The following is a 14,225-nucleotide window of genomic DNA, read 5'->3' as shown; positions in this document are numbered from 1 at the left end:
TACCATTCCCAATAGTGTTTCCAATACTATGTGGGATTGAGCATTACCAACACTTGTTTCCAATATAATGTGATTATTCAGGAAACAATTAACAATCATGCACCTTAAAACAACTGAATTAGCAACCAATTACATTAGTATTATACAATTAAATATGTCATAATTAAAAGTCAATCTACAATTAATCGCGATTATTGCAATAGTCCAAGTTCGCATTGCGATTTTCCAAATTCGACTATCGCAACACGAACTTCGACTATCACATTGCGATTTAGCATTGCGATAGTCGAAGTTCGCATTGCGAATCTGAAAACTGATTTGCGATACCGGAGATCACGTTGCGAATTATCGATCGCATTGCGATTTAGTTGGTCATTTTGGCAATTCCAAAAAAAATTGGTTAAAATCATATATTATAAGGTATTTTTGGCCAATGAGATTATTTTCTCTTCATAAAATTATAATAGGAAGAAAGAAACTACGGTTGGTATAAATTTTTTAGAATTTACCTTACATAGAATTTAATTTCAAAAGAAGACAAATAATATTTTGACCCCTAAAGTCATACAATTTTAGTATCTGATTTTTTATTAAACTTTTTCCAATTAAAGTATATTACCTTATTTTATTGTTCCATTAAAAAATACATAATATTTAAAGTATATTACCTTATTTTATTGTTCCATTAAAAATATACATAATATTTTAAGAACTAATAATTTAGAATGCTATATGTAGCACATAACATATACTAAATTAAAAAAAAAACTTTAAAAAATTCACATGTCTTTAAAAAATCTCAAAATCCTCAATTTAAGAAAATTGATAATTTTTAGGTTTTTAAAGATATATGAAAATTTTCGAGTTTAACATATATTGTGTCATATAACACTTCAGCCGGCACGTTCTTAGAGTGTCGCATGATATTTTCCTAATGGGAGAATAAAGAGGGGTAGCATGTTTCATGAAAAGATAAGGGTTAAACTGAAGAATTTTTTTTCAAATATCAAAATGATAATAAAGTAAAACTTCAAAATCTAAAATAAAAAGTTCTTAATTTTTATTTTTAAAATTAAAATATTCGAACTCCTAATATAAAAAGATAGGGACTAAACTCCAGCATTACACTAGGTTATTTTAAACTAACATCCAAAAAAGATAACCAGTCTAGTACTAGTAACTGAGGTAGACAGCATAATATAAATAAGTTTAAGTTCTTCTGAGGACTACATTGCCCTAATTAAAGAGGGCATTACACGACATGCAGCAGTCTAGAGATTTAGGTTAAGGTCAATGAATAACCTGTTTCTTCAGTACAACTTTTCTCAGTCGAAGTAGTACCCCTTTGCACCTCTTCCTGTTGTAATAAGAAGCTAAAGGATCCCTTGTTGTGAACTGAAACCTCTGATCCTCACGAAGACGACGGCTTTTGCAGTAAAGACCCCTCAGTGTTCTCCTTTTCATTTACAAAAAAGTTTTTTTCCCTTTTCAAACCAGGGATAGGACATGGAAACATAGATAGAACCCAGAAAAAAAAGAAATTCAAAGTGAACAGTCGTGGCATTGTTAAAGATGAACTATCTTACTTGGAAAGGGAGTTTCTTGATGAATTTGGACAAGTCAGGTTGAGAATTTTCAGTAGTCGTTGAGCGACTGGAATTGCCACTAGAGTTCCCATGGTCAAATGTTTTCACTTTCAGCTCCAAAGGGATTGCTGGCAATAGGGTTTCGTCTCTGATAATGGTAAAAGTAAACAAACACAACATTCATGGTTAATAATTTAGGGTTTAGGGTTTATGATATGTGATATTCTACTAGCAGTGTATCAATAGTGGGAAAAACTGAATACATAACGTTTGGAAGCTAACCGGGATGTTCCAAAGTTGAAGAAATCATTGTTGCTAGACGAAGATGAAAGATCGAGCCAGGGAACCTGAGGGCGGACCGATTGAAAGGGCAATAGAGTAGGCCTCGGCCTCCAGTTCTCGACGGGGAAACTAGGCCTTGGCCGCTTGGTGCCCGTCATCTAATTCCATGAAATGAGCCAGAAGAATGTGAAAGTATGAAAAAGAAAGAGATGTTTATGTATATTTAACAAGTAAAAACATGGGTTTATATAATTATATGTGTGATTAAGACAAACATAGAAAACAAAGTAAACACAAACACTAAATTTGCATGCACTTGCCTTGTCTTCCTCGCCTAATAGTGAAGATATGAAGTTGCGAGGAGTAGGTTTTTGGTTTGAAAGGGGGCTCTACATGACGATACTCCCCTGGAGAAGATGATTGTGTTTTTGTTGTTGCAGACTGCGGGAAAAGATCCATCTGGTTTTGAATTCATGCATGTCAATATCCAAAAAGAAGAAAAAAAGTGTAACTAAACATAGCCACGAATTTAACAAGAAGAACAAAATTGGGTTTTCTTTTTACCAATGGAAGATGATTCTTGTGCAACATGAGAGGAGGAGGAGATTGTTTGGAAACAAGCACAGGAAAAGAGAAACCAGGAGCCATTTTTGGAGCTTCCTCGCGTTTCCTTGTCGACTCCGATGACAAGCCCCGTGATATCGGCAACAAGGTTTGTTCAGGCAAGAAGACGCCTGATCCGCCGATATAGACCCCTTTACTACGACCAGTGGCAGCACCCACGTTTAACTGTGAACTGCCACCACCATGAATTGCAGTCACTGGGAGTCTGGGAGTGATGATGAAGAAGAAGAAGAGATCACTCCATTAATCCCATTTCCTTGCCCCAAATGATCATCTTTCTGTTCTTGTTCACGCAATATCTTCTCCATCTCAGCCACTCCTGGTCCTCATTTGGGGATTCTCTGCTTCTTCGACATGCTGAAGAGGGTCTTCTTCTTCTTCTAGGTTTTTGTTAGATAATCAACAATGAAGAAACCCCAAGTAAAATTGTCTTGTTTGTCTGAAAAGAAAACTAAAACCTGGCAATCATCGAAACCTTTGTTGTTGTTATTTTGGTCCCTTGATTTTGATTTAAAAAATCTCTATTGCAATTGCCAATGTATAACATGAAAAGGTGCGATTTGTATAGGAAGGTCCATGGCTGATGTGTCTCAAAATGTTTGCCATGTGTACGTGCAGCTGTTGGGAGGTTTTTTTTTGCTCGGCAATATAAATATTATTAAGGAATTGGAAATACAATTCTGAACTAAGTTGTATGCCTCGTTAAAAGAGTGCAAAACAACAAAATGACGACAGAAAACACGAGCAAACACCTACCAAAATAAACTGTTGATCAAAACAGAATAAACTCTCGGCACCACTTAACAACTCACCCCTCATATACAAAAGAAGAACACATACCAACTTGCTATAAAAGCTCACGGATAGCAACCCCTTATTTATCTAAAAGGACCTCAATTCAAATTGACTTCTATATGCATAGAAAAATCATCACCGGATGAAGAATTTCGCCAAAGATATTCCAACACCATGGTGTCAATATCGATATTGAATTCCGAATAAAAGTCGCAAACGACCAGAGACTCCATTACTTTGGATAACCCAACAAACCAATCAGCTTATACGTCTTTGGAACTTCCAAAACTCTTCAATGCAACAGATAAAGGCAATGAAGACCCCAATCTCCAAATGAGTGCCAATAATGCAAACACCAACTCCACAAAACAAATGTTACCCCAATGTCCATCAACTAAAGGAACCGATTGCTTCCTCTAAAAGTACAATTCCCAAATTACTTCTTCCTCAGAGCTTTGGATTTTAATACCCAATACGATGCCCAATTATAATGTTATCCTAGCTTCCTTTATCAAAATATATCGTCTCACTTTCATGACAGAAACGGAAAGCTACATGACTTATTCATGAATTCTCGACTCGCAAACCACTACTGCACTTGACATCCGCATTCAAAGGCACTATCTTGGATCCTCCTTCCCTGGACTCAATCTTAACCATAACACCTTGATAACATAATGCATCCCCACAATACAACAAAGAATGGATTATGAACTCAACCACAAATCATGAACACCAACAAACAGCAAGAAAGCAGGACTACAACGCATCAAACAAAACAAAAACTCCCTACTCAACAATACACCTGCAACATAGATGGAATAGCTCGAGCCTCTTCAATTGATCCCAACTACGAAACTAAATACCCTTAAGCATCGTACCCTCTATCAAATACAAGGGAATGGGCACCTACCTTCAAGAGAACTAGCAATAACAACATAGACCACTGCTTGCAATCCATGATTTCATCTCAAGTCCTTCCTAAAAGTCAAGCCTGCCTCCTCAATATCAGCTCCTCTAACTCATCACCGATTATTTGGATCCCTAAACTTTTTCCCAAAGCCAAAGTTTCCTTAGCTTCTTTATACGCAGCCAACCATCTTTCTTTTAAATCGGAATCAGATAACGACCTTCCTGACAACTCTGAAGAGTCCAGATCTTTTATCTTCAACTTGTGCCTTTTAATCGCTCGATCCCCTTTTGCTTCTACTAGGAACCGACAGAACTTGATCTTGCAGTTTCAATAGAGATCCATACCTTTTTGATTTTACCCAACTGCTTTAATTCTGGAAAGAGATCACCTAAAACTGCCTTCTCAATATCAACTTTGCTAGTTCCCGCCGACTTCGAAAATACTGGATGATTTTGTTCAGGCCTTACACTCAACAACTCATCATATTCTGAAACCCAAGTATTATTCCCATGGCCTTGTCCATTATTAAGATCCTCTCCCGCCAGTACCTCAAAGCCCATATCCTTAATGTCCTTAAGAATCCTCGATTTGTAAAGATCAGCTATTTCTTTTTCATTATCAGCCGGACCCACAAATTTGTATTTGTCTATAGTCTCAACTGAACCTGCAACCCAATTTAAAATCTCCCCAGCCGCTCGCTCCTTCTAGAAACTGCACGTGATCCATATCATCATTATTTGCAGAAGAAACTGTACCTCTACCCACATTGAGCCCATTGCCTCTAATTTTCAATGCACTATTCCCATCATTCTTGCATGCTTCCCGATCGATATCACAGAGCTCCTCATTAAATATTTTCTCCTTTAGAGAAGTAACACCCTCGTCGTTCTTTTTTCGACGACAAGATCACCATATTCTTCTCGGAATAGCTCCCCAATGAGGTCTGGGTAGAATCTGACCCATTCGACCTCCCTTCTACACATGATTTTTGAATCTGAACATCACTACCTTTTCTCTGCGACACTGAATTAAAAGCAGCCTCCTCCGCTGAATTTCCACCTTCATCGCCGGTCGAAGAAGAGCCCACAGGAGACGAACCCCTTGAATGAGCGCCCTCCTTGACAATAACAATATTCTCTTCCACAGCCACCCTCTTCTTTGAATTTACACACCCGAAGGACTGTAAACTTGAACTATCTATCAGACCAAATTCCCTGACTCGCACACCAAATTTAGAATTCCCCACCGAAATATCCGCGACCAATTCAATCTTCGCTTTTTGAGCAGTGGATATCAACACCGATACTTTCTCGCAGTCCACTTGATGAATGGGGTTCTCACCAAAAGCTTCATAATCCCCCCACAGTTCAGCAAGCTTTCTCAAGTTAGTTCCATTCCAGCAATGCAGTGTAATACCTGAGAAACGTTACCCTTTCTCAATTTTATAATCCTCTGTCCACAACACTACTTCCACAAAGATTTATCTCAATTATGACCAATGCATGTCTTCAAGGGTTAAACACAGGTCTTCATCCTCGATGGTAAGCAAGAAAGCCTTCCCCCTAAACGCTGCACTTTTATCTCGCTCAACCCCCATTTTTGCAATCTGTCTATTATACTCCCAACACTACACACTGTGGCCATAACCCCCACAAGGCATTTCCTCAGCTTCAACACTTCACCTTCATCAACGTGACCAATGATAGATTTACGACCTACACCTTGCTGATTAGATAAGTCACCATAACTTCTTTCTACAACCGATGTCATATCCTTCTTAAACCTCCATTCCATGTTCTACCTAGCACCTTGCCTAAAAAACCCTTTTTCTTGTATCTTGCCAAGCCCGTTGCAATCTTGCTACCGAATAATGTCAGTCCATTCAACTTCTAGATCAACCTCTCAGCTTCTTCCTTACAACCTACTCTCACAAAAGCAAATCTCGTGCCACCCCTACTCCTTCTGTTTGATATGAACACACTAAGAGCTCGACCATATCGACCTACCACTTGCCATAAAACTTTCCAATGTAGTCCTTCCAGTAACCTGTCCACGAACAGAGTAGTTTCTTCGACCATTTCTTTCAACGCCACTCCCCACTTTAGAATAACATATTTGCATGGAATTTACAGGACTTTGTGATGGGTCCCACTGTGCTAATACTAGTAATGAGTAGGGATAGGACGATCTTCAAAGCTTTGAATCCTGTTTGATGATCTCTGCCTTCCAAGCATCCATCTGAAGGAACCAAATCGTGATCCTGATCCTGAATCCGATGGTCCACCGTCCTTTTCCTCTTGGGCAGCATTATGGGACGCATGCTCCTCTATCGGAGGAGCCGTTGGTCGAACCCTATCGACTGACTCGACATCCTCCGCCTGAAACATCGACTCAGCCACGGTGCGACATACGGGACACGTCGTATGTGACCCAAGCCACGTATCTATACATACACTGCACGTGAAATAAGTGGTTACAATTCGGTAAAAGCCTAATAATGGACTCCTCCGAGATGTTCCCCAGACAAACCGAGCATTCTTTCGGCTCATTGACCTGACCAGCGTATGTGAACATCGGCAATGAAGCTATAACCAAAGGGTCGAGCCCCGTTTTGGGTGATTCGACGATGCGAATTTCATCGACAGGTGCAATTTGATCGGTTCTCGAACCGTAAAGTTCAGCTTGACGTCTAAGAAGATACCTTGCATAGAGATGAAGTAAGATCATGAGCATCACCACTCCGACCAATGATCCCACCGCCGCCAACATGATCCTGCGGGTGACACGGAAGGTCCGATCATCATCATCATCTTCCGAACCCATAGTTTTGGCTTAGTTTCTCATCAGCGGAACCTTATTATATATCAGTTTATCGGAGAACGAACCGTCTTTGTTTTTAGGTTTTGCTCAGTGTGAAATGCAAGAAACGTTTCCCCTTAAAAGAACACATAAATTTCAAAGCAAGATAGCCACGGGTTCAACACTTTTCAATTTCATCCGTATCTTGAGTTTGACTTTACAACTGCTGATATTGCCTACAAATTAATTATTCTTTGTGATTTGTCCATATAATAATGTCATAAATGACTCATTAAAGGGTGTTAGTTACTAATAAATTAAGAGATATTCAATGGCATAAGATAAAATTTTTCCAAGGATTTGGTGTAAATTTTTCTAATGCCGCTTGTTTTACGTAACTCATTAGATATGTTGACATTAGGTTCTATATAAAGACAAAGATATTATAGATTTTTATACTATGACCATCATTTGAAATGGTAAAGTCCTAACTTGAGCTACAACTTCCCTTTTTCCCCTATGACGATTTTCTCTTGTATTTCCATTCTCATATTATGGTTTTTATATTTAATGGAAGTCCTTTAATGGTGCAATTAGTGGGTCTTCGATTATTAAATAAATAAAAATATTAGATTGACTAAATTCCAGGAAGTATAAGTAATAATTATCAAGTTTCGTTATCATTGTCAATCGGGTCCCGTAGCTCAGTTGGTTAGAGCGTTGGTCTTATGAGCCGAAGGTCGCGGGTTCGAGCCCCGCCGGGACCAAGGGTTTTCCCTCCTTCTCTCTTCTGTTGCGTGTTCTTGCTCCGCAGGGACCATTTTGTTTTTCTCTCGTTTTCGGCCCATAGACCACGCAAATCAAACCCCACATCATCAACGATGAAAGCGCAAAACTGTAAACCCCATATACCATTTCAAAGGTCCGATCTACCATTTATTTTATCCAATAAAACAAGTGGTTGGTATTCCACAAAGACTCACCTGAAAGTAAAACCCCAAAAAACAAAATTACATGTAGAACAAAAACCCTCATCCATTTTTGCTTCCAATCTCCCCCAATACGACACTGTTGAACAATGATTAATGGCCACAACCTGGTTTCATCAGACAATTCCAACACTTAGATATTCCATTGCAATAACACTCTCACCCACTAAGACAACCTCTCCCAGCTCTTCATTATCGGTTGTTGAGCCCTCAAAAACACGTTTAATATGATTCCTCTTTGTTTTATTTCCTTGGGACCAAGAAGGAATGGGGAAATGGTTGTAATATCTGTGTGATCTGTTTCTTTAGTAGTCCAATTTTTTTCTGTTCTTTTCTGTTTTGATATATATCCATTGAATCAATGAACCAATTCTGATATTTTCCAATGACTCCTAATTTCTAAGAAAAATAAAAATGCTACAGTCAACCAAATGGACTTAGTATGCTAATGCACAGCAAATTCCTCTAGTGTTGCCAAAGATAGGGCTAATGCATCTTTTATCTTCAACATAGAGGTCTAGCTTGGCTGCAAGCTAACTTACGGATCAGTCTAGAATGTTCTGATGAAAAAGAAGTATCCTCAAATCTATCATCATCAGCTGAATTGTTGTCATATTGCTTATAACGCTTCTTGTTTACTGTTAGTACTTACTTTGTAATGGGTGGTGGTCCAGATTGAGTAGTATTGAAGACCTAACGAGGGCCACAATGAAGAAGTTAACTCAAGGAATGGCTGAGCATAATAAAGCAATGGCTGCTGCTAAAACTGATGAAGCAAAGGATAGCATTGTGAGTTTATTCTTAAACTGCCCCATATTTAAGTTTGTTTTCTGCTTCCCTTTTTGACATATATCCTTCATTTTCTGTTTGCAGAAAACTCAAAAGCAGAACACCACAACGGGATTGCGTACCTGCAATAACATTTTAGCCATGACAAAGGTAAAGGAGAGTGAAATTTGTCTTCTAATTTATATAGTGGCTAAACTCTGAGCTGTTTATCTTTTATTATTTACCTGTTCAGCCCTTGCATTCCAAATCACCTGCATTCATTGGAGATAAGAGTGTCAACCTTTCTTGGAAAGAAGCTATAAAACCTTCTGTACCCTCCAATGCAACTGCAACTGGGTAAGTTCCCTGTTTATTTTAAATTATTGTTTTCTGATTACTGTTATCCTCTTGTATTTTTGGCTTTACACAAAATAAGACCCACATTTTTTTGATGTGGTGATTGATGAAGCATGCATGGCCTATTGGCCTTAATAGAATTAAACCACATAAAATTACATCCATTTTCATGTATGTTTCAAGTGGACTCTGGCTACAGTGTAACCATGACAACACAATTTTAATTGTGCAATTGTTGTGCAGGGTGAAGCGACCTAATGCAGCTAATGGATCTAATAATTTTGCAACAAAGAAGGGCCGTGGAGGTGGTGGTATGCCAAATCAGCTTGTTAATAGAGCATTTGAAGGTATATCTTATGGTGGGAGAGGCGGTGGTGGAAGAGGCAGGGGTAGGGGTAGGGGATGGGGAGGACGTGGAGGAGGAAGAGGCTATCGGTAACTTGAGGGCATGAATCATAGAATGAAGACGATCAGAATTTCGAGACTCTGTTTCTACCTAAAGAACATGCTGAGAAGTCATTGATATGTTAAAACCTACTCTCTTTTCAAGGCAGTTTTGTTTGATACCTGATGCTGATGAGTTTTTAGATTCTTAGTGGACTAACAACAGCCATTGTAGTCCTTTGGAAGTTTGTCTGGCTAGCGTCTGTGATTTGAGTTCCCAATCCTGTCAAATTTTAGTGTATTTGAACAACAAATTTGCATGTTTTTTTTATAGTGTGGGGATGGTTGTGTCTTGATGATCGTAAAGTTATAGTGACCTAGTTTATCAAGGATGAGTACTCAGACCTGGTTATGTAGAATCTGACCGTGCTTGTTAAGTTAATTTTGATCTTAAATAAGCATTAAAATCTTTTTCTGCATCATTTTATTTCATTTAGCACAGATTAGTTTGTTTGTCAATTTAGAACCTGCAGCTGCATTTCGATCTCAGCTTCTGCTTGCGATCTCACCTACATTCATATCATAATTTTAACAAAATCTTTACATTACAATAGCTTAAACTAAAAAATTATAACAAATAATTATAATTTAAAGCATATTTATACTATAAATTGAAGTGGCATCACACCCTTTTTATGTTTTAATTAAATTTCTAAAATATTTTCCTTTAGATTTGAACGTTAAGTTACCGTAAACAAATGCATTTTACGAAATTTGAGTTTTTTTTTGCACAAAATTATTTTAAATAATTTCAAAATTATATAATTATGTAAATAATTAAAAAAATATCACGTCTATAGTATAGTTCTTAAACTTTACATGCAGGTTAAAAAAATAAAATAAAAATTATATGCCTGTCTCTAAACAAATGAGTAGATTTAAAATATTCTATTACCAATATATAAGAAAATTGAATTCATAAAATTATAATAGGAAGAAAGAAACTACGGTTGGTATAAATTTTTTAAAATTTACCTTACATAGAATTTAATTTCAAAAGAAGACAAATAATATTTTGACCCCTAAAGTCATACAATTTTAGTATCTGATTTTTTTATGAAACTTTTTCCAATTAAAGTATATTACCTTATTTTATTGTTCCATTAAAAAATACATAATATTTAAAGTATATTACCTTATTTTATTGTTCCATTAAAAATATACATAATATTTTAAGAACTAATAATTTAGAATGCTATATGTAGCACATAACATATACTAAATTAAAAAAAAAAACTTTAAAAAATTCACATGTCTTTAAAAAATCTCAAAATCCTCAATTTAAGAAAATTGATAATTTTTAGGTTTTTAAAGATATATGAAAATTTTCGAGTTTAACATATATTGTGTCATATAACACTTCAGCCGGCACGTTCTTAGAGTGTCGCATGATATTTTCCTAATGGGAGAATAAAGAGGGGTAGCATGTTTCATGAAAAGATAAGGGTTAAACTGAAGAATTTTTTTTCAAATATCAAAATGATAATAAAGTAAAACTTCAAAATCTAAAATAAAAAGTTCTTAATTTTTATTTTTAAAATTAAAATATTCGAACTCATAATATAAAAAGATAGGGACTAAACTCCAGCATTACACTATGTTATTTTAAACTAACATCCAAAAAAGATAACCAGTCTAGTACTAGTAACTGAGGTAGACAGCATAATATAAATAAGTTTAAGTTCTTCTGAGGACTACATTTCCCTAATTAAAGAGGGCATTACACGACATGCAGCAGTCTAGAAATTTAGGTTAAGGTCAATGAATAACCTGTTTCTTCAGTACAACTTTTCTCAGTCGAAGTAGTACCCCTTTGCACCTCTTCCTGTTGTAATAAGATGCTAAAGGATCCCTTGTTGTGAACTGAAACCTCTGATCCTCACGAAGACGACGGCTTTTGCAGTAAAGACCCCTCAGTGTTCTCCTTCATTTACAAAAAAGTTTTTTTCCCTTTTCAAACCAGGGATAGGACATGGAAACATAGATAGAACCCAGAAAAAAAGAAATTCAAAGTGAACAGTCGTGGCATTGTTAAAGATGAACTATCTTACTTGGAAAGGGAGTTTCTTGATGAATTTGGACAAGTCAGGTTGAGAATTTTCAGTAGTCGTTGAGCGACTGGAATTGCCACTAGAGTTCCCATGGTCAAATGTTTTCACTTTCAGCTCCAAAGGGATTGATGGCAATAGGGTTTCGTCTCTGATAATGGTAAAAGTAAACAAACACAACATTCATGGTTAATAATTTAGGGTTTAGGGTTTATGATATGTGATATTCTACTAGCAGTGTATCAATAGTGGGAAAAACTGAATACATAACGTTTGGAAGCTAACCGGGATGTTCCAAAGTTGAAGAAATCATTGTTGCTAGACGAAGATGAAAGATCGAGCCAGGGAACCTGAGGGCGGACCGATTGAAAGGGCACTAGAGTAGGCCTCGGCCTCCAGTTCTCGACGGGGAAACTAGGCCTTGGCCGCTTGGTGCCCGTCATCTAATTCCATGAAATGAGCCAGAAGAATGTGACAGTATGAAAAAGAAAGAGATGTTTATGTATATTTAACAAGTAAAAACATGGGTTTATATAATTATGTGTGATTAAGACAAACATAGAAAACAAAGTAAACACAAACACTAAATTTGCATGCACTTGCCTTGTCTTCCTCGCCTAATAGTGAAGATATGAAGTTGCGAGGAGTAGGTTTTTGGTTTGAAATGGGGCTCTACATGACGATACTCCCCTGGAGAAGATGATTGTGTTTTTGTTGTTGCAGACTGCGGGAAAAGATCCATCTGGTTTTGAATTCATGCATGTCAATATCCAAAAAGAAGAAAAAAAGTGTAATTAAACATAGCCACGAATTTAACAAGAAGAACAAAATTGGGTTTTCTTTTTACCAATGGAAGATGATTCTTGTGCAACATGAGAGGAGGAGGAGATTGTTTGGAAACAAGCACAGGAAAAGAGAAACCAGGAGCCATTTTTGGAGCTTCCTCGCGTTTCCTTGTCGACTCCGATGACAAGCCCCGTGATATCGGCAACAAGGTTTGTTCAGGCAAGAAGACGCCTGATCCGCCGATATAGACCCCTTTACTACGACCAGTGGCAGCACCCACGTTTAACTGTGAACTGCCACCACCATGAATTGCAGTCACTGGGAGTCTGGGAGTGATGAAGAAGAAGAAGAGATCACTCCATTAATCCCATTTCCTTCCCCCAAATGACCATCTTTCTGTTCTTGTTCACGCAATATCTTCTCCATCTCAGCCACTCCTGGTCCTCGTTTGGGGATTCTCTGCTTCTTCGTCATGCTGAAGAGGGTCTTCTTCTTCTTCTAGGTTTTTGTTAGATAATCAACAATGAAGAAACCCCAAGTAAAATTGTCTTGTTTGTCTGAAAAGAAAACTAAAACCTGGCAATCATCGAAACCTTTGTTGTTGTTATTTTGGTCCCTTGATTTTGATTTAAAAAATCTCTATTGCAATTGCCAATGTATAACATGAAAAGGTGCGATTTGTACAGGAAGGTCCATGGCTGATGTGCCTCAAAATGTTTGCCATGTGTACGTGCAGCTGTTGGGAGGTTTTTTTTTGCTCGGCAATATAAATATTATTAAGGAATTGGAAATACAATTCTGAACTAAGTTGTATGCCTCGTTAAAAGAGTGCAAAACAACAAAATGACGACAGAAAACACGAGCAAACACCTACCAAAATAAACTGTTGATCAAAACAGAATAAACTCTCGGCACCACTTAACAACTCACCCCTCATATACAAAAGAAGAACACATACCAACTTGCTATAAAAGCTCACGGATAGCAACCCCTTATTTATCTTTTTTTTTTTTTTTTTTGATAGGAATAGGAAGCCTCGTTAAAAACCTCCCTCATAGTTGACCCTTTCCTAATAGAAAGGATCAAGTAGTGGAGGGAGGAAAAGAGTGCCTCATTTTATTACCAAACCAGATTACATAAGACTTAACAATACAGCAGATGCTTTTACATAAGACTTAACCACTTCTGCTACTTCAAGAACCTACAGCTATAGGAAAATGAACTATACCTAAAACATACAATCAACCGATCCCCTGCTTTGCTAAACTATCTGCCTCCCCATTACAAGACCTTGGAATTAACCTAATTAAACCACCTTTCCCGAAAGGATCAACAGAATTTCTCTAACCAGAGGCAACATGAAAACTGGTGCCAAAGACGGGGTGTGAATCCACTCCACTGCCGACTTACAATCACTCTCAACAACCAATCTACTAGCAGCAGACCATCTTGAAGCTAAAAAAATTTCGATGCCTCTTTTAATAGCCTTTAACTCTGCAACTGGTGGGGGACCTTGACCAATGTTCTCAGAAAAAGTCAGAAGAGTGCAGCAATTCCAGTCCCTTAAAATGCCTCCAATACCTCCAATCGAGTCTTTTAACCTAACAGCTCCATCAACATTCATCTTTAAGAAATCAACAGGTGGAGGAAGCCAGCTAATGACATCATAATCTTTAGGTTTAGGAACAGAAATACCATCAGCTAGTGATGGATCCCCAATTAGCAGATCTTCCTGAATAGGGAATTTAGGATACTTGGCTAGGAACCATTTAGATAACCTAAATCTCACAAGGAAAAAGAGAGACAGCCTATCAGGTTTAATCCTTCAACACAA

General features: G+C 37.4%; 1 protein-coding gene, 1 non-coding gene and 1 pseudogene across 2 annotated transcripts; 2 read left to right on the top strand and 1 right to left on the bottom strand.

Annotated features, from left to right (window-relative positions):
* Window positions 1-6,336: 6,336 nt before the first annotated feature.
* LOC120214615 lies at window positions 6,337-9,270 on the bottom strand (annotated as a pseudogene).
* On the top strand, window positions 7,693-7,766 carry TRNAI-UAU. Its single transcript has one exon. It is a non-coding gene; the product is annotated as a tRNA-Ile (tRNA).
* LOC120214617 (apoptosis inhibitor 5-like protein API5) lies at window positions 8,620-9,974 on the top strand. The gene is made up of 4 exons (XM_039212467.1): window positions 8,620-8,777; window positions 8,862-8,927; window positions 9,010-9,113; window positions 9,357-9,974. The coding sequence occupies exons 1-4, from the start codon at window positions 8,697-8,699 to the stop codon at window positions 9,550-9,552; spliced, it is 447 nt and encodes a 148-aa protein (XP_039068398.1). The 5' UTR covers window positions 8,620-8,696; the 3' UTR covers window positions 9,553-9,974.
* The last annotated feature ends 4,251 nt before the right edge of the window (window positions 9,975-14,225 follow it).

The sequence above is a fragment of the Hibiscus syriacus genome, unplaced genomic scaffold (assembly GCF_006381635.1).
Source record: "Hibiscus syriacus cultivar Baekdansim isolate YM2019G1 unplaced genomic scaffold, ASM638163v2 tig00110078_pilon, whole genome shotgun sequence".
Classification (NCBI taxonomy): Eukaryota; Viridiplantae; Streptophyta; class Magnoliopsida; order Malvales; family Malvaceae; genus Hibiscus; species Hibiscus syriacus.
This window is presented reverse-complemented; position numbering and strand designations above follow the sequence as displayed.

Excerpts from the sequence above, each read along its gene's own strand:
- LOC120214617 (XM_039212467.1), top strand. The coding sequence starts at position 8,697 with ATGAAGAAGTTAACTCAAGGAATGGCTGAGCATAATAAAGCAATGGCT. Across the intron at positions 8,928-9,009 it reads ACATTTTAGCCATGACAAAG|CCCTTGCATTCCAAATCACC; the intron begins GTAAAGGAGAGT and ends TTACCTGTTCAG. Across the intron at positions 9,114-9,356 it reads TCCAATGCAACTGCAACTGG|GGTGAAGCGACCTAATGCAG; the intron begins GTAAGTTCCCTG and ends ATTGTTGTGCAG.